The sequence below is a fragment of the Eriocheir sinensis genome, chromosome 14 (genome assembly GCF_024679095.1).
Source record: "Eriocheir sinensis breed Jianghai 21 chromosome 14, ASM2467909v1, whole genome shotgun sequence".
In the NCBI taxonomy this organism is placed as follows: domain Eukaryota; kingdom Metazoa; phylum Arthropoda; class Malacostraca; order Decapoda; family Varunidae; genus Eriocheir; species Eriocheir sinensis.
Window position 1 is genome coordinate 12860495 of NC_066522.1, and position 20402 is coordinate 12880896.

General features: G+C 46.8%; 1 protein-coding gene and 1 long non-coding RNA gene across 2 annotated transcripts; one reads left to right on the top strand and one right to left on the bottom strand.

Moving 5' to 3' along the window:
- Positions 1–295: 295 nt before the first annotated feature.
- Positions 296–15840, top strand: LOC126998486 (uncharacterized). Its single transcript, XM_050860220.1, has 5 exons — positions 296–370; positions 13306–13347; positions 13545–13801; positions 13920–14066; positions 14225–15840. The coding sequence occupies exons 2-5, from the start codon at positions 13314–13316 to the stop codon at positions 14369–14371; spliced, it is 585 nt and encodes a 194-aa protein (XP_050716177.1). The 5' UTR covers positions 296–370; positions 13306–13313; the 3' UTR covers positions 14372–15840.
- A 231-nt stretch (positions 15841–16071) lies between these two features.
- On the bottom strand, positions 16072–20178 carry LOC126998488 (uncharacterized). The gene is made up of 2 exons (XR_007752899.1): positions 16905–20178; positions 16072–16796 (listed from the first exon to the last, which is right to left on the bottom strand). It is a non-coding gene; the product is annotated as an uncharacterized LOC126998488 (long non-coding RNA).
- Between the last annotated feature and the right edge of the window lie 224 nt (positions 20179–20402).

The window sequence follows — 20402 nt, forward strand, 5'->3', positions numbered from 1 at the left end:
AGAGAGTTCGGGGATGACGTGAGGGGCAGAGGTTTATTTCCTGTTCCTGCTCCCCTACTCGCGTATGACACAGGTCAGCTTGGCGTGCCTCCTCTGAGCGGACATACCGAGTGTCCCGGCAAGACGCGCCTGCAGGGGAGGGGCAATGGGGGACGAAAGGCATGGGAGGAGGGAGGCTGATGGGGGAAGGTCAGAGGCACCCCTTCCCTCCCTCCTTTCCTCGTGGGGAGGGAGGGGTCATCGTCCACTGGTTCGTGGGCTGGCGACGCCTGGCATCGGCGGGTGTTAGGTATATAGAGCTTCGTAACGTAGCGGAAGCACTATCGCTCCGTCGCCTCTCTCCTGCGTGGTTCCACGAGTCAGCGAACAGGTAAGTGTCGGTCACTGTGCAGCACCGGCGGCTGGGCGTAGGGAAGACAGCAGTGTCATTGTTTCACTGTCTCTCTCTGTGGAGGCCACACCGATAGCCTGTAGCTTTGAGACAGCCTCCGTAACTTTTCTACGCGTACTTTAACACCCGTGGGGGTACGTGACGCAAGCACATTGTGCACGAAGACGTCGACGGCGAAGTAGCGAGAGGCGCGTCGCTGGGTGCTGGTGGATTAGGACGGGCGGCGGGCGGTGGGTATGGGGCACCGGTGACCCGCGGGACGCCCTGTTTACAGTTATTCAGAGTATCTGGAAGTCAGTGGTTACCTGCGAGGCGCGTCCCGCGAGGGTCGATGATCGGTAACTGACAGGCCCCAGGCTGAGGGGCCGAGCATGGCGTGGCTCCTCCAGTTTATGTATGTTCCTAGTGAAGTCAGGTGACGCCGCGACCGTCAGATGCACTGGGTAGGTGTGTCACTGAGGGTTCAATGCGCGTGATGCCGGGAATGGAAAAAAGTTACACTTCTTTAATGCTTAGCTATTTGCTATTTCTTCTGCCACAAAATGGCTTGAAATCATCTCCTTGCCACCATCAGTCATAACGTGATTACGACCTTAGTCAAGGGGAGCGGCGGGGGCCGGAGGGACAGCGGGGGCCGCGTTAGGCACACCGAGGGCCGCACACGCCGCTACCATAAACATGCCGCACTCAGTAACCGGCACGGCCCCGCCTTGAGTGCCCTGGTGAGGAATGTGTGTGTGTGTGTGTGTGTGTGTGTGTGTGTGTGTGTGTGTGTGTGTGTGTGTGTCCATGCATAAATGAATGAATAAGTAAATTGATATACATAACAATAAAAAGAGACATGCACCGTTTGTCGTTGCCTTTGCCAGTCTGGGTGTGGGCCGAGGCTGGGGTGGGCGTGGGGCCGCGAGGCTGGTGGGGGAGGTGGGCAGTGTGGAGGCTCACCCTCCCTCGAAGCAACTCCTCTCCCACGGGGAAAGGCGTGAGGAAGATGACTAGAGATTGGGAGGAGGAAATGGTGAACAAAAAGTGGAGGTAAATGATAAATGGGTGGTGGAAAATTAACGATACGGCAACGAAGAAAAAATACTTAATGGTGATGGAAGAAAAAAAATGGGAAATGAAAAGTTGCAAGTGTAGGAGACACACGAACAAAGAACAGGAAGGGCGAAAGCAAGTTAAGAGACGGGGAATGAGAACAGGGGCATGGCAGGAATGGAGTGAGATAGGAAAAGGGAAAGAATAGGGAAGAGCAGAATAGGAAGGAGAAATAAAGGAGGCGAAAGATAAAGACAAGAGATGGAGTGTAGGATAGGGAAGAGGAGGAGGGGAAGAAGGAGAAGGATGAGAACAAAGAATGGAGTGTAGGAGGGTGAAGAGGAGGATAAGAATGAATGGTAAAGGAAGAAGGAGAAGGAGAAGGAGGAAGACAAAAGCTTGAGTGTAGTTGCAATATAATTCAAGAAGAGAAAGAGAAGAGTGAGAGGGGAAAGGATAGACAAGAGGAGGATAAGAAGAAGAAAGAAAGGAGAGGAAGGATGAAGACAAAGGAGAGATTGCAGTGGCGGCAGAGGAGGATAGAAAGAAGAAAGGAATGAGGACGAAGGATGATATATAGGATAGGGAGGAGGAGGAGGATAAGGAGGCGAAGGATGAGGGCTAGGGATGGAGTGGAGTGGCGGCAGAGGTCAAGACAGGCTAATGCTCTTTGTCGGACGCTACTAACGGAATCTTATGTCCAACCTTCAGGGGGGAGGAGCAGGAGGAGGAGATGAAGGAGGCGGAGAGGGGAAGGCAGGAGAGGGGAGAAGGAGGGGAAGGGGGGGGCTAGTAAACCTGTGTGAGAGAGGGAAGGAACGGTAGGAAGGGGGAGAGAGGGGGAGGACGTGGTGAGATAATTCTACCCATCATCTTTTTTTATTTTCTCGATCACTCGTTCGCTCCTCCTCCTCCTCCTCCTCTTCTTCTTCCTCGTTCTTTATCGTAATTAGAGATCTTTTCCTTTCATTGTAGATTACTTGGCTTTGTTTAATCGCTTTTTTCTATCTCTTTCTCTCCTCTTCTCTCATTTTGTTCTCTCTCTCTCTCTCTCTCTCTCTCTCTCTCTCTCTCTCTCTCTCTCTCTCTCTTCTTTTTATTTCTTCTCTATCTTATTTTTTATCACATTTTCCATTAGTAATCTATTTTACTGGCCATTTACTTACCTCCGTCCTCCGTCTTCCTCCTCCTTCTCCTCCTCTCCTCCTCCTCCTCCTCCTCCTCCTCCTCCTCCTCCTGTCAATGTCCGATTCAAATACCAACTTTATATATTTATTCTTATTCGTCTTCCTCCCTCCTCCTTTGTCTCACGCTCTCTTTCTTGACTCCTTTCTCTTTCTTCCATTCTCTCTCTCTCTCTCTCTCTCTCTCTCTCTCTCTCTCTCTCTCTCTCTCTCTCTCTCTCTCTCTCTCTCCTCCTGAAGGTGAAGGTCAGGTAGAGCACATACCTTCCTCCTCCTCCTCCTCCTCCTCCTCCTCCTCCTCCTCCTCCTTTTCCTTTCTTCCACCTTGCACGATCCCTCCTCTCTTTCCCCTTCGTCAGTCCTAAACGATCTCTCTCTCTCTCTCTCTCTCTCTCTCTCTCTCTCTCCCCGTATACCTGGCCAAGGTGTAAAGTCTTGCACTGTGACGTTGCGTGCGCTGAATGCCTTTAATGAATTAAGGTAATGTATACAGCCAGGTAGAGAAGGGGTCCGTCGGGTCAGGTTAGGGACGCTTAATTGATTTTCGTTTTTTGTTAATTGTTTGTTTTGTTACCTGCTGTGTTACGCTGATTCATGTGTGATGTTAAGTTTGTTTTGTCTTATTTTATATTCATTTTCATTTTATTGTATATGTGTTTAGAAAGTGATACAATCTCTTTGGTGTTTTTTCGTCTGGGTTTTTTATTGTTGTGTGTGTCTTTTTTTTTTTTTTACTGTATGGGTGTTTTTTCCGTCTGCCCGTCCGTTCGTCTGCCTGTCTGCCTCTGTTGGTTCTCTTCCTGTCTGGCTGTCACTCTTTCTGTCTCTGTCTACATATCTGTTTCCCTCATTATCTGTGTGTTGTTCTGTCCTCTGTTTTGTGTTCTGTGTCTGTCTTTCTGTTTGCGTCTGTCTTTCCCTCTATGGGTGTTTGTCTTTCAATCTCTCTGTCTGAGTTCGTGTTTTAATTCAGTTTCTTTGTGTGTGTTTGTCTGTCTTTATATCTATTTTTTTATGTCTGTGTCTGCCGGTCGGTCTCTCTGGATATTTTTCTTTTGTTCATTTGTGTGTCTTTTCCTGTCTGGGTGATTTTCTCTGTCTGTCTGTCTGTTTTTATCTCTGTCTGTCTGTCTGTTTTTATCTCTGTCTGTCTGTCTGTCTGTCTGCTCTCTCTCTCTCTCTCTCTCTCTCTCTCTCTCTCTCTCTCTCTCTCTCTCTCTCTCTCTCTCTCTCTCTCTCTCTCTCTCTCTCTCTCTCTCTCTCTCTCTCTCTCTCTCTCTCTCTCTCTCTCTCTCTCTCTCCTCCTACCCCCCAACCACTCTCTCCTCGGGAACACAATAACCTCTTGGCCTTCTCTCTTTCTCTTTCTCTCTCTCCTCTGTACGCCCTTTTGTCCTGTACCATCGGGCGCATCCTTCGCTCTCCTTCCTCTCCTCCTTCGTCCTTGTGTGGGGCTTCAACTCCGGCGGCAAAAAGTAAAAGGAAAGGAAAAAAGAGAAACTCGTAACGTAAGTAAGTACTGGTTGCGTCCGACGAGTCAGCAGGTCCTGTGTGTGTGTGTGTGTGTGTGTGTGTGTGTGTGTGTGTGTGTGTGTGTATGGCGTAACCTTGCCCTTGTGTGGTGTGTGTGTGTGTGTGTGTGTGTGTGTGTGTGTGTGTGTGTGTGTGTGTGTGTGTGTGTGTGAAGGGTCTTGGGTGCGAAGGTCAGCGCCCGGGCGGCTGGTGAGTGTGTTCCCCCCCTTCCCCTCTCTTCTTCCCCCTCCCCTCTCTCTCCTTCCCCTCCCTCTCTCCTTCTCCCTCCTCCTCCTCTCCCCTTCTCCACATGATTTCCCACTCCTTTTCCCTTCCCATTTCGTCTTCTCATCTTTTTTCCTTTCCTTTTCTCCTCCTCCAAGTTCTGTTTTTCTTTGCACTATTTCTTCTTCCCTTCATCTCTTTCCCTCTCATTCCTACCTTCTTTATACCTCCTCCTCCTCACCCTTTTTCCTTCCCTTTTTTCCCTGCCTTCCCTTCCCTTCCCTCCTGTTATTGCTTCCTCATTCCATTCCTTCCTTTCTTCTTTTCAACTCCTCTTCCTCTATCTTTATTTCCTCTTTGCCTTCTTTTTCCATTTTTCCCTGTTCTCTTGCCTCCTTCCTTATTTATCTTTCCTCCTCCTCTGTCTCTTTCCTCCCATCTTCTTTCCTCTTCTTTGTCTGTTTCCTCTTTCCTCGTCTCTTTGTTTCCTTTTACTCTTCTTTTCCCTTTCGTTCTTCTCTGCTCTCCCTGTTCCTTTCCCTTTTTCTTCCCCCCTTTCTCCCTTTCCCTTTCCTCCACCTCCACCTCCTCCTCCTCCTCCTCCTCCTCCTCCTCATCCTCATCCTTCTCATCCTTCTCCTGCTCCTCCTCCTCCTCCTCCTCCTCCTCCTCCTCCCCCTCCTCCTCCTCATCATCATCCTTCTCCTCCTCCTCCTCCTCCTCCTCCTCCTCCTCCTCCTCCTCCTCCTCCTCCTCCTCTGCCTCCTCTTCCTTCTTCTCCTCCTCCTCCTCCCTTCTTGTTCCCTGAAGACATGAGTTAATGAAGACTTACCTTACCTGTGCCCTCGTAAACAACACACACACACACACACACACACACACACACACACACACTTAAGGCATACCTACATAATTTATCTGCTTGTTTGTTGGTCACGCACGCACGCACGCACGCACGCACTCACGCACTCTGTTACTTTCCTATGAACTTTCTTACTTATTTCCTTTCTTACTTTCTTACTTATATACCTGTTTATTTACTTTTTTTTTCACTTATACTTTACTTTGTGCGTTCGTGCGTGGGTTAAACTTTTCTTTGCATAAATACTGAAACACAATATATATTTCTTTTTTTTTTTCTTCTTCAATCTCCGTTTCGTGGATTTTCTTTATTATCATTATTATTTTTATTTCCGAGAAGGTTTGTTGGTTTTCCTCGGTTTTCTTTTCCTTTTCCTTTTCTTTTTTCTTTTTTTTTTAATATTGCTTTCGATTTTTCATGTGGGTGGAATTCTGTTGACATTCCTTCAGTCTTCTCCAAGGAATATTTGTTTTACACTCAAGTTTTTTTTTTTTTTATCTTTATTTTTCACGTTTTATTCTATTCTGTTTTAGCTGACGGAATTTTTTTTTTTTTTTTAAACTCGAACGCTTCAGTAGATTTCTTTTGGCGTTCAGTTTTCATCCAACATTTTCTTCCTTCTTTCTTTCTTTCTTCTATTGTTCTTTCTTCTCCTTGCCTCTTACCTCGTCCTCTTTCATCCTCTTCCTCCTCCTCCTCCTCCTCCTCCATCTTGTTTGTTTTTTCCCCTACTTCACCTCCTTCTCCTCCTCTTTCGTTTCCTCCTCCTCCTCCTCCTTCTCCTCTTTCTTTACCTCCACTTCTTCTTCTTCCTCCTCCTCCTCCTTCACCTCCTTCTCCTTCTTCTCCCATTTCACCTCTTTCTCCTTCTCCTCTTTCGTTTCCTCCTCCCTCCTCCTCCTTCTCTTCCTCCTCCTTCTCCTCTTTCTTTACCTCCACTTCTTCCTCCTCCTCCTTCTCCTCCTTCACTTCCTTCTCCTTCTCCCATTTCACCTCTTTCTCCTTCTCCTCCCCGTTCTTCTCCTTTTTCACTTCCTCCTCCTCCTCCTCCTCCTTCTCCTCCTCCTCCTCCTCCTTCTCCTCCTCCTCCTCCTTCATTACGACTATCTTCTCATTTCCCTCCTCCCCTTTCTCCTCTTTCGTCCTCCCCACATTGACTCCTTCCCCTCCTCCTCCTCCTCCTCCTCCTTCGCATATTGCTCCTCACGGGCTCGGAAGATCATTATTATTCTCGACCCTGATTCGACCTTCACTCCCGAGGGTTTGCTGTCAGTGGCGGCGGCGGCGGCGATGGTGGCGGCCTGGAGGGGGTGCCGCAGGGGTCCAGTGTCGTCCCTCCCTCGTTCCCGCCCGCCCTTCGCTGCCCCAATCCTGTAGGTCCCGTTCCCGCCCTCTCCTCTCTTCTCCTCCCCTTCCCTTCGGCCCCTTCCTGTTTTTCGTCAGACCCAGAACCCAGAACCTTTGAACCCGTGAAGTCTGTCGCTGGTTTGTCTTCTCCTCCAGTTCTTTGCTTTTTTCCCTTATGAATATTTGTCATTTCGTACAGTTCTTGTGTTAGACTTTCTTTTTTTCCTTGTTTCTTCGCGTTTTCCTTTATAAACCTTTGTCAGTTTGTCTTAGGTTTAGCTTTAACTTTTCTGTTTTTTTGTTTTGTTGTGTTCTCTCCTCAAACCCCACCAGCTTTTCCATGATTCTTCTACTCCTGTTCTGCTCTGTCCGTTCTTGATCTACTTCGTTTTGCCCTTTCAACGGCTTCATGTTCTCGTCCTGTACGCCCTCTGCTCTTGTTTATCTTCTTTCACAACCTCCTTCTCTTTCAGCTTTTCTTTAATCCTTCTGCCCCTCCTCTGGTATTCCCGCTCTTGTTCTACTCCGTTCTGCCCTTCACACAGCTTTAAGTTCTTGCCCTGCGCCCTCTGCTCTTGTTTAGCTTTTTGCACCACCTCCTTCTCTTTTAGCTTTTTCTTTAATCTTTCTGCCCCTCTTCTGGTATTCCCGCTCTTCTTCTACTCCGTTCTGCCTTTCACACAGCGTCAAGTTCTTGCCCTGCGCCCTCTGCTCTTGTTTAGCTTTTTGCACCACCTCCTTCTCATTTAGCTTTTTCTTTAATCTTTCTGCCCCTTCTCTGGTATTCCCGCTCTTGTTCTACTCCGTTCTGCCCTTCACACAGCGTCAAGTTCTTGCCCTGCGTCCTCTGCTCTTGTTTATCTTCTTTCACAACCTCCTTCTCTTGTAGCTTTTTCTTTAATCCTTCTGCCCCTTCTCTGGTATTCCCGCTCTTGTTCTACTTCGTTCTGCCCTTCCCACAGCTTCAAGTTCCTGCCCTGCGCCCTCTGCCCTTGTCTAACTCCTTGCACTATATAACTCTTTCCCTTCCAGTGTCTTTTTCTCTGCTCTCCTCGTTCCTGTTATACTTCTTTTTGCCCTGCCTACCTCTTCAAGTCCTCGACCTACGCTTTCTGCCCTTGCCCTGGTCTTAGCCTAGCCCTTTCCTGTTCTTGCCCTACCCCTTCCAGCGCCTGGCAAGCCCCACTTAATAATATCTAAACCTCTTACCCATCTCCCTCCTCCCTCCCTCCCTCCCGCCTTGGCCTCTCTCCACCAGTCCCGACTCCATGTTTAGCCCAGGCCCCTCGGCGTGGACTAACTGGTCTGCACACTTGTTCTTGCTGGAGTAGATGCTTGGCACGAAGAAAAAATACTGGAGGGAAGAAAAATGTACGAAGGCATGATTTTATATAAGATTTTTTTTTTTTGGTTTTAAGAGGAGTTGTGTAAAACTTGTTGTGCTTGTTGTTGTCCGCTCTTTGCTTTCTTCAGCGTGTTTAGATAATGAGTTTGGAATCCTGTTGTTGGGGGATGTTGTTTTTCCGAAGAGAGAGAGAGAGAGAAATATATATATCGACCTTATTTTTGTAGCTTACAAATACCACAGTTATCTCCAAAATTACTAACTTGGTAATTACTAGCGGCAGGGACTCTATAATCTGTGGTAATACGAAGCACTTCCTCCGCCCCCGCGATATATTTTAACGCACCAACTTTTCCTCCTCGGCGAACACTTTGTCTCCCAAGATCGTTGTGAGCAGGAGGGCAGCGCCGCGCCGCCCACGCCCGCCACGAAGCGATGACTCTCACCTTTTGGGGACTGCAGTGCTCACGGAGTGCGTGTGTGTGTGTGTGTGTGTGTGTGTGTGTGTGTGTGTGTACCGTTGTTAAGTGTGGTGGCGGCGTCGGCGGCGGCTGAGTGGCGGCGGTTATGATGGAGCGGCAGGCAATCATTGCCTCCAGGCGGCGGCGAAGACTGTTTCCGGTGTGCGGGATCGCCCAGCAGGTGCGCTCACTGCTCCCGCCCCTCGCCGCCACTGCTCGCTGCTTACCGGGGGATGTGCTTCCTTCTGTTTATGACTTAACGCCTCGTCACGCCGCGCTCAGAGACAACATCAGAGAAGGCTGGCGAGGCAGCGGGCGGCCACGGGCTGTTGTGCTTCACCCCACCCCCCGTGCCGGACTGGACAGTCACACACCCACACGCGTCTTCCTTGTGAGCGATTTTTCTATAAAGAGTACCGATGATCTTTGAGGCAGACTAATAATCATGCGCTGGACGTGTATATCAGGAAGAGCAAAATATTGCCAATACATTATATAGATAAATAGAATATTGAAATATGCAACATATTTTTATCCAACATCGTAACGAGTCTTTACGCAAATTATTGTAGTGGCCATGATGCATATAATTCCCATCGCATTAACTCGTCCAGTGTGTATCTTGCGAGCTGTCTTCGGTTCGTCATCTGGTGGCTGGCGAGCGGTGACGGGGTGAGGCCGGGTGGGGGGGTGGTAAGGAGGCGCCAGGTCGACTGGTAACAGAAAACTTGGTCTTGTCTTCCATAAAAATACGCAAATCTTGGAGTCTCCTCGTCGGTTATGTCGGCAAACTCAGCCTTCACACACAGGAAGGGAGGAACAGTGAAGCATGTGGCGGCAATGATCTTGAAGCTTCTTGCGTTAAAACAACAACTCTGTGACACACACGATAACGATGAGGCAGTAGTCGCCACAACGTTTGTTTGTTTGTTTGTTTGTGCTCCTGAGTGCCGGGCCGCGCGTCGCAGCACTCGGCCAGCAGAACTTGTTTACTCCTTGCGACTCGTTGATGTAAGATTTATCATCCCTTAACCCCTTGACTACGGATTTCCTACAAGAACACATCATCAAGCTACAGGAAGGGAATGAAAAGGGTCTGCTACAACTCAATGAAGAAAAGTCTAAAGTCCTGCACCTTGAGAGGGGATATCTAGCACACTAATACCACATGGGAAACACTCCACAATCCACCACAGAGCCAGAGAAACACCTGGGACTATAGCTTACCAGGAAAGCCAAATCAGTGCCAATCGCAGCGGATGGGTTAAAGTAATTTCGATCAGTCTTAACCAGTCAAAAGAACCTCTGTGAAATACTTCTTCAGCCCACGACAAAGACAAAAGAAATATTGCTAACATCATGGTCATAAATCGTATAATATTAACTTTTTACAGCAAAGGAAGCAGCGTAATGGTAAAACACGAAATACCAAAAAAGGCCGCTTGCTCTGCTCCTGTAAAGAAAATAGAATGAGAGGCTGAAAACCGAGTGTGTCTTGTGTTTCCTAGAGAGCGATATTCATGCACTAAGAGAATATTTTAAACGTTTATCCACCTTGTCCGCTGCGTCCCTCTCTCAACACGGCTCTCTCCCTGGCTGGTTTATTTATGTCGTGGCGCCTCCTCCTCCCCCGCGGTAAAACACGAAAATTCCATCCCCTCAGCATTCTCACAGATAACGATCTCCTCAACTATTCCTTGCTGGCTGTTATCTCGCCTTTCTCACCTCAAGCTGAGTGAAAAAAAAAGCTGCGGCCTCAGACAAGGAGCAAGCGAAGAAGGCGAAGAAGAGCGATGAGGAAGTGGAGGAACCGAGGCCTCTAAGGTGTTATAGGTTTTTGATGGTTCTTTTATCGCTCTGCCCCTTCAGCACCCTCCTATTTCAGCCCTTCCTTCTCTGCCTCCCCCCGGCCACTTCAAGTTCGCTACCCATGCCCAGATTCCTCCGCTCCCTGTAGCCAGCCTTTTCCCGTTTCCACTGTAGGCCTATCCTTTTATCTCCTAACCAGTTTCCTCATGTTCTCCCGCACTTGTTCTGTTCTCCCTCAGTTCCTTTCTGTTCTTCCCTTCTCACTCAGTTACTCCTTTTCCTTTCTTTTTCAATTCCTTTCTGTTCTTGTTCTCATCAGCTCCTCTTTTCTTTCTCGGCTCCTTTCTGTTCTTGCCTCATCAGTTACTCTTTTTCCTTCCTTCTGCAACTCCTTTCCGTTCTTGTTCTCATCAGCTCCTCCTTCTACTTTCTTCCTCGGCTTCTTTATGTTCTTGCCTTAGCCTTCCTCAGCTCTTTTCTGTTCTTCCCTTTCCCTTCCTCAACTCCTTTCCGTTCTCCCCTTAACATTCCTCAACTCCTCTATGTTCTTCCCTTACCCTTCCTCAGCCCCTTCTCTTCTTTCCTCTGCCTTCTTCAGCTCCTTTCTGCTCATGCCTTCCCCTTCATGCACCTCGCGGTTGGTGGGCGGCGTGAAAAAAAAAAAAAAATAAGATGAACGAGTCAGCTTTCTTTGTGAGGACTCTTCTGGAAAAGGTATCGTTGGGAGAAAGGAAACACAGGACAGAAGGAAGGACATTCACCTACTCACCACCACATATCTACCGCCGCTGTTGTTGTTGTTTACTGTTCACGTATGCAACTCACCAAACAGGTAACGACGTAATTAAGGGTTTTATATTCAGCACCTGCCCCATTAAACGCAAGCTGGCGTCACTAATGGGCATCTAACGTCCATAGCAATTTGTATCGGCCGTATGTATTGCAGAAGATAACTTGAATACCATATAACTATCATATATAAAGCGTGTTCGTAAGGTTCAAGTAACAAACGACGTAATTCCTTGAAGCGCACAGCATTCGCACCAGCTTCGTGTCTCGTGTAAGTAAACAATGGAGACTATTTTAACCTGATGATGGCGATGATGATAGTGGCGCGTAACAACATCACTTCTGGAGGACTCGCAAAGGTGTTATTACCCGGAACACAACAAGCTCAAGGGCCAAAGAGACGGAGACGTGCACTGAGACCACGCGCAGTAATGTATACCTCCAGCTTTACCTTTCTTCTCTTCTCCCCTTCCTTCCCTCAATGCTTCCTTCCTTCCTGTCTCCCTTCCTTCCCTCCTTCCTTCTTCTTTCCATCTTTTTTTTTCTTTTCTCTTGCCTTCTTACCTCTCTCCCATTCTTTCCTTCCTTCTCCTCGCCTTCTCGTCCTCCCTTCCTTCTCTTCCCTCTTTCCTCTTTCCTGTTCCCTTTCATCATTATTTCTTCCCTATCGCTTTCTTTCCTCTCTCTGTTCTCTCCTTCCTTCTCGCCTTCTCGTCCTCCCTTCCTTCTCTTCCCTCTTTCCTCCTTCCTATATCCTTTCATCCTTATTTCTTTCCTATCGCTTTCTTTCCTCTCTCTGTTCTCTCCTTCCTTCTCGCCTTCTCGTCCTCCCTTCCTTCGCTTCCCGTTTTTCCTCCCTCCTACATTTTTTCTTCCTCCGCTTCTTCCCTCGCTTCTTGGTTGGGTTCGTCCCATACTTAGTCTCGTGTCTTCCCTCGGTTTTATGGTCTGCAGTTTGTGTCTTGCCTCCGACAGTGTAACGGAGACCGACAGTTTTGCGGTTACTTTCCTCCCTCGGTGTTGGCTGTAACGTCTTCTGTACACCTGTGCCATGAAACGTGGTTATTATGTTCGGTGCTGGAGACAGAGGGACGAATAGGCTTCCCACTATTTCCTCACTTATTTTGATCTTTGCACCGCTCTGTACTATGTTTTTTTTTTCTTGGAGGTTTGAAGGTTGGTAGAATACATGTATGGCAGCAGAGGAGCATTTGGTTGAGTAGGAGATTAGATACTGGCGCGTTACTAATATCAATCTTAACAACCTCACACACACACACACACACACACACACACACACACACACACACACACACACACACACACACACACACACACACATTTCATGGCCATTTCCACACTTGTTTTGATCTTTACACTCTTTCCAACGATTTTCCTAAGATAAGATATTTATGCGTTAATAATACCAATTTTAACCAAATAAACGCTTCAATGTCTTCTAGCAAAGTTCGATGTGAGGGACAGAGGGACGGATAAACACCAGTATCTTCTTGCAGAGTTCGATGTGTTATAGAGTTCGATGTGGGTTACAGAGGGACGCATTTACACCGTCAGTATATTCTAGTAATGCTTCATCTTTTCCCAGTTTATGGATTTCAAATATTCATGGGTGACGTCAAGGTCTTTTCCGGGTCATATTGATTTTTTTGCCATCACTCATATTACGCTTTGGTTTATGGGAAACTAAACTGAATGTTGTGACTTTTTTCCCTTAATTCTAATCTGTGAAGGAAGAAGTATAACGCGCGCCGGTCACGTAAGGAGGGAGCTGGTCGTGACTGGCGCTTTTTCTCGAGGGTAACGCCCATAATGCACGGCGGACCAGATTGTAGTTCTTTATGGGGTGAGTGCAGAGAGGCGGTGGTGGCGGCGGCAGCGAAGGGGGCGGCGGGCAGGGCTGAAGTGGGAGAACTATATTGCGTTCCCGTGGCCCAGGAGCGATGCGCGCGGAAAATAAGGTATAAAGATAATGGGAATAATGGAGTATCAGTTGCTTTTTGCTATAAGCGCCAACACGACCATTTGCCGGAGGGACGACAGGCTAAGGAATCATATCACTAGGTCGTCTCCAGGAATGGCAGGACGTTGTAAGCTGTGGTCGGCCATGGGGACATTTTTTTTTCTTTCTTTATTTTTTTTCATTATTCGTATTGTGTTCTTGATCCGTCAGTTTCACTTCATGGAGGAATAAGTTCATTCTTAGTCCGTGTATCATTCTGGAGGTTCTGCAGTTACTGTTGTTGAGTTAGTGACGTTCAATGTTGTGTGATAAAGTTTGCAGCTTGAAGGACTAACGGGAACTAACTGAGGTGGTGTTGCAGGTCCAGCCATGTCGAGTCTTCGCCTCCTGCTGCTGTTGGTCGGTGAGTGTTCCTCCGCCCGCTCACAAACCTTATTATCAAGGTGTTCACATCTAGCATTAAGCAGCTTCTCTAGTTCATTACAACATCCCTTCTGAGACACCTATAATAATAATTTGATCATTGTTGTATTGTTTTCATGGAGGAAAAGTTGCTCAGTGGAGTGAAAGAAGCTATACTGATCTTTGACTGGCCGCCAGTGTGTGTAACTGTGGCTGTCGGGGAGCCGCTGAGACAAAGAGCCCGCCGAGAAACCTCGTCAAGTTTCTACAGACCAGTGGGCTCAGGGCGGAACCTGATAGAAGAGGCGGCCCTCGGCCATGCTCTGTTCAGTGCCCCCCGAGGCGCACGGCTCTTGTATTCGCAGCCTTCCATCCCGCCCCTGGAGGACCGCCTGATCGACAACGCCACACTCATCAGAGCCAACATTGTGGACACCTTCAGATGCGACGACCGCGTGAGTGTTTCCCGGCAGTGTTTCTGTCTAGCTTCCCTGAATATGTGCCGCTGCTGCATGTGTAGCGCCCTTAGGCAGCACACATAGAGATTAACTGACGAGGCCTTGTCTGCGGCAGGTGTACGGCTACTACGCGGACCAGGACAACGACTGCCAGATCTTCCACGTGTGCCTGCCGCTGAAGCAGCTGTTCCCGGCCAACTTCACCCAACCCATCACTTACCAGTTCTCCTTCATCTGCCCCTTGCACACGATATTCTCTCAGGTGAGGTGCTCTCTCTCTCTCTCTCTCTCTCTCTCTCTCTCTCTCTCTCTCTCTCTCTCTCTCTCTCTCTCTCTCTCTCTCTCTCTCTCTCTCTCTCTGTTATCATCATCGTCCTCATTCTCACCAGCATTATCTGACGCGTGTGTCCCGCCCCACAGGACTCCATGGTGTGTGCCTGGGAGGAGGAGGCGCTGGAGTGTGAGTACGCCCATGAGTTGTACTGGATGAACCAAAACTTCTTCAGGAAGATCACCAATCCTGACGGGAAGGAGGGTTACGCCCAAGTGAACTCGCCCCTCAATTAGGACTGCTGGTGTCGCCTGGACGTGGGGGACGGTGGTGGGCATTACGGTGTAGGGCAGCGCGGGGCATGGGGACAACTGCTTTCTCTTGATCAACATTGTCTTGCTTTTATCGTCTGTGTGTCTGTTTGGCTGAGTATGTGTTTGTGTCCAGATAATCTTATATCAGCTTAGTAACCTGTATGAGATTATGTATATGCAACAGTCTACCACTTCGAGCTCCGTTTTCTCTGGAGCATCGCCGGCCTGGAAAATACGAGGCACCCCAAAAGGTCGTCCTAAAAGGCAGCTTCTCTGTTCTCTTGGTGATTCCTGAGATATATCATCTAGCTCATGGCGCTCCAAGGGGGGATACAGAGGCTTAGTGGTGCAGGTTTCTCTAATCCGAGGTTTGCATGTTGCTGACTTAACGTTCCGCGAGGCTCAGCACCGGAAGGCTCCATGTTAGGTGACGGTCACGGAGCCGCCGAACTTTCGTATCAAACTCCATCCACGATAAATTGGTTTCCCCGCCCGTCCACTGCCTCCACCTCGCTCTTTGTCGCTGCCACCCACTCTGGAACGCTTATGAAACATCTCCCGTCGTCCGCTGCCTCCCCGCTGGTTTTCTTCATTGACTGCGTCGCTACAAACCTTCCAAACCCTCGCTCAGTCCATGTGATTGGCCCGAGCATCACCCTCTTGCACTCTCACAGGCTCGCGGTCTATTATGTTTCAAGTGGGCACCGACCCCCTTCCTTAGGTTACATACTAAAAAGGTAACGTTAAAGTTTTGGGGCATATGATATAACTGCGCGTGGCCTCGGTGCTCATCTCCGTAGCATTAGCAAATATCCAAGCAGTGAAAATAGATTCAAAGTCAAAGCGGATTGGACTTGTGCACTGATGTAAACTGAACTTCTTTTATATCTTTTTTCGTGTCCAGACTTACTATTTTGTTTGTCGTTTCTCTCTAAATGAAGGTGCAAACTATTTTTCTTTATACCTTGGACCGCGTTGCCTGTAGCTGGACATTCCCTCCCTCTCTCTCTCTTTCTCTCTCTCTCTTTTTCATTTACGTCTGACCGTGTTGCGTCTAGCCGGACATTCCGTCTTTTTTTCGTTTTCTCTTTTTGTTTCATTTCCCGTTTTAGGCGTTCCGGAGGCGGGTGGGCAGCGTCTGGGCATTGGCGTTCGTTGCTTTAACATTAACAAAGGGCATTACTCTCTCTCTCTCTCTCTCTCTCTCTCTCTCTCTCTCTCTCTCTCTCTCTCTCTCTCATGCAATGCAGACTTGTGGCCACACACATAACAACGGGCATTATAAGAAAGGTGTTCAATCTACGTAACAAAGGTGTGTGTGTGTGTGTGTGTGTGTGTGTGTGTGTGTGTGTGTTCGTCAATGGGCAATGCTTGACTTATATCGTGTATGTACAATCAGTTCTGTTACCTGTCTGTCATTAACTGTCGCATTAAATTACTGGATTGGTTTATTCTTCCTGATTCATTAACCTTAGACACCTCCACCACCACCACCACCATCACCACTACCACCACCACCACTACCACCACCACCACTACCACCACCACCACCACCACCACTACCAACAACAACAATAACAAAAGAAATACAGCTGAAGAACTTACCTGCATGGACTTAGTATATTTAACTCTCCTAATCCTCGCATTCGCTAAAACAAACTTCATCAGACTTTTTGTGGGGGGGTTTAGTAGTTACTGAGTTATTAACCTTCGAGAACAATAACCGAAAACAATAACAAAAACAACACCTAAAATACTTACCTGCATGAACTTAGGATTTTGTAACTCTTTCCCAATCTTCGCGTCCATTAGAAGATCATGAGTAGTATAATTTGTACACTTGGTCGATATTATAAGACACTTTCGGTTCTCACATTAACTATTTCTAAAGGTCAACGAGGGCGTCAGTCGGGTTCTAATGAGTGTTTTTAAGGTTCATTGTACAGAAGAAGGGTCAGACTACCACCAGGGTCATAAAACTACTCCAGGAAATGCCCACAACTCCTACGAAAGCCTTGTCAAATTTGTGCTCTTGGGCGACGAGATGTTTTGTAATACGACTCTTAATGACCTGGGCACAAAGAAATTAACACCTGCTGAAATATATTTACCTGGATGAAGTTAGATGTTTTAACTTTACTCTTTACTCCTCACATTCATTAGAAAATCTGAGTTGTATGATTTGCACATTTGATGGAGAACAAATAGAATAACACCTGCTGAAGTGCTTATCTGCAATACTTCTCCTAATCCTTGCATTCATTAAAAATCACAGTTGTAGGATTTTCTTGCATAATAACCGTGAACACAGAAACTAACGCCTGCATGGGCTGAGTGATTTTCTTAATTATCTTGATCTTTCCATTCATTAAAAGTTCAGAGGAGTATAATTTTCCTACTTAATAACCTGAGAAGAAAGAAACTAACGCCTGCATGGACTTAGTGATTTTCTTAATTATCTTGATCTTTCCATTCATTAAAAGTTCAGAGGAGTATAATTTTCCTACTTAATAACCTGAGAAGAAAGAAACTAACGCCTGCATGGACGTAGTATTTTGAACTCTATTCTAATATTCGCATTCATTAAAAGTCTGAGTTTATGATTTTCTAACTTCATAACCTGAGCACAAAGAGATTAACACCAGCATGGACATAGTATTTTGAACTCTATCCCAATCCTCGCATTCATTAAACAAATCACACTAGTACAATTAGCATCCTTAACCAATGCCTTGAGCACATCAACACTGAACTCTTTTGCATGTCTCGCTCCGTTTCTGATTCTACGTGCATGGAAAAGTCTCGCTCCGTTTCTGATTCTACGTGCATGGAAAAGTCTCGCTCCGTTTCTGATTCTACGTGCATGGAAAAGTCTCGCTCCGTTTCTGACTCTACGTGCATGAAAAAGTAACCCTTCTGAACTCATCAAAAACAGGATAACATGAGTGTAGTAAGGTTTTCACTTCCTTCCTTTCCTTCCCTAACACTGTAACAGAACTGAGGAGCCACTGTGTTTGGTAGTATAGTGGATTTAATTCCTTAGACTAGTTTATTCTTTAAGCTAGACCGCCAGGATCAAGGAGTAATAAACGGGGATAGTATAATGTCTACGATGCTACCCTTGCTGATGTCACGGAGGTACACGCATATCGACGCTCATGTGACTCGCAGCTTTTCGTGCATAACATGGCGGTCAAGGTGTGAAGAGCCGTGATTAGCTTAGAAAGATGATAATTTCTTTCAGTAGTTTAGACACGTGTGAAGAATTATTGTTACTCATTTGTCTTCTTTTTGTATATGTAATAAAATTTGTTTGACAGAAGAGACCAAGGGTTAGTTATTTTGAATGTCCTGGGCCTGTTAATAAAGACTTTGAAAGTGATATTTTGCTTTCAAAGTAGAGATTCCTTCTAAGTTTCCTCCTAACTTTTAGAAATAGCGAGTTTGTTTCTAGAAGTCCTTAGAAGCCACCGAAAATGTAAAAACACAGGCAGTTCACATCATCCTCAACACTGAAGCAAATACTCTTACAAATAAGTTGATAAATACCAGAAAATCTTTTGAACTTTAAATCTTTGTCACATAGCCTTCATTTGAGGCTGTAACCAAACTGCTACATGGCAGAGTAATGCAATCCATCCTTCAATTCTTCCTTTTACTTGAACTTAAAGGGGGACTCCATCTTCTCGAAGTAAAGTTAAAAGCTACTTCTAGAAGGAGAAGAACTCTTAATACCCGTTCTGCAAGTCACAGCATAAATATAGCAGGCAACTTGTACTGAAGTCGATGGAATATCCGTATTGTTATCGCACGTCTTTGGAGTTCGTTTATTTATATGTTTTCCGTTCGTGTTTGCTTAGAATAAACTACGACGCAGAAGAGAGAGAGAAAGATAGAAAAAAATATTATCCATATGAACATGATCTGCAGCAACCCGTCCTTATTCACAGTAAAGGATATTCACCTTCATGCAGATACGCTGATAACAGTGTTCACAGGCATTAGTCTTCGTTAATGAATGCATAAGTTACTGGGAATCTGGACCAGCCACAAAGTCGATGTTCTACCGGCACGCAGAGAGGAAACTCGTCTTACTCTCTTCTGCGTCGCGCGTGGCCGAACTTGTTTCCCGATGTTTTTACACTCCGCCGGGAATCACACGCTATCTACATTCTTTATTGGCCTCGGTTTATAGGTACTGGACGGGAGCAGGAGGGAAGATTTCATGAATTTAAGGAACCTGTTCTCCTGACGTGTCGATAATTCACAGGGCGCTGCACGGGAGCCTTGACCTCGGCCTCTCAGTGCCTTCATCACGCGCTGCTGACCCCGCCGTGACCTTTGGGCTCTTCATTTTACTTTCTTTGGCTTATTCAGTTATTTTGTTTCGTTTGTGAGATGGAATAGTTCCTTGCGTTTAGACTATTCATGTTGTGGTTGATACAAAAAATAATAAATCAATAGATTGTAAATTAACACCATAATCTAGTGTCTTACGATCTCTCCGTACTTTGATTTATTTATCTATTTATTTATGTATTTATGGTTTAGTTCATTTACTTAAAAATGTAAAAATAAAGTTGTCCTCAGGGAGTATCAGGCGCGGCTCCGAGGGGTGGGTGGGCCAGAGCCCCCCCCCGGCCCCGTGCGACAGATCGGATGCGACGAGGCGCACCCAGGGAAAAAAATTAAGAAGACTGTAAGAAGGCACGGCTCCGAACATTGCTATTTGGACGTGCGCCCCACGTTCCAGATTTTTTGGATCCTCTCCTGAGCAGCCACAATAAACACATTCCTCGGGTTGTAACACCACATCTGTAAATACCAGCTCATACAGAAACATGGCGGACGCAGCGCCAGAACACTTCACATCAATGAGCTATTCATGTATGCAGGTATAAGAAAAAATGTAAAAAAATAAACAATGGAAGGTCAACTCCCGCCGTGTCACACAATAACCCTCAGGAAGGCTCCGCCACATAAGGAACAGTGAAATTAATGACAAGCGAATGGCTGTGACGGCGGCGGCGCGTCCCGTCCCACGCTGCCGGGCGCGGGGCGGACCCGGCACCCCGGCGATGAAAAAACAAAACCCAGCAGCACAAGCGACCGAGCTGCAATTTGAGTACATTTAAAAACAAGAGCGTTGGGAAACCGCAGACCTCCGCCAACAACAGAAGTCTCGCAGCGCCATTTCTGGCCACCAAAACACTCGAGGCCCGGGCCGAACCACCTCACAACTCTCTTCGGGCACCCACTGGAAGCAATCGTGGTCTGCTCCCAAAGTGCAGGTGAGTTTTCCCCTATAGCCGCTCTGAGACATTAATTAATTCAGTTTTCATCACTCATTCGTCATTGTTCAGTCAATTTTTATCGGACGTTTCCAAAATGTGTTGGGTGCTATCTCGGCCCACGCTGCACCTTTCCGTCCACTTTCAGGAAAACTGGGTCGGCCGCTTGTGCATAATCCTCCTAACAGTAAAACGAACAGACCGAAAACTTAACTTCTTAGCGGAAATAAAAATTGCATTCACATTGATCACAAAATTCGAGTAGCTTTCTGCATCAACCAGTAAATTGTCGTTCTCCAGGTAAAGAATAAAATGTAGTTCCTTTAAGCAAGTAACCATTAGCTCGTGGTGATCCGTGGCAGCGTGGTGAGCTCGTAGGTCTGTGAAGAACGACATAAAATTACGGACACCTTTCTTTATGTTGAAAATTATATGTCAATAGTCAATAAAGTAAAGATGGGAGGATATGTTACTAAGTCGACCGAAATCATAAAGTATTTGCAGAAACCACAAGCGAACAAAATATTAAGAACATTAGAACATAAGAACGTAAGGAGTCTGCAAGAGGCCGGTTGAGGAAAGGCTATTTTTTTCCCGTGAGGCGAGTGACCCAAGAAGATAATGAGGATCCACCCTAACCTTGAGGTCAAGCAAGCTCCTCTTATCAGGACCTTTGCTACTGCGCTGCAAAGACCTAATGAAACGATCCAAGACAGTGATGA

Excerpts from the sequence above, each read along its gene's own strand:
- LOC126998486 (XM_050860220.1), top strand. The coding sequence starts at position 13,314 with ATGTCGAGTCTTCGCCTCCTGCTGCTGTTGGTCG. Across the intron at positions 13,348-13,544 it reads CCTCCTGCTGCTGTTGGTCG|TGTGTGTAACTGTGGCTGTC; the intron begins GTGAGTGTTCCT and ends ACTGGCCGCCAG. Across the intron at positions 14,067-14,224 it reads TGCACACGATATTCTCTCAG|GACTCCATGGTGTGTGCCTG; the intron begins GTGAGGTGCTCT and ends CCCGCCCCACAG.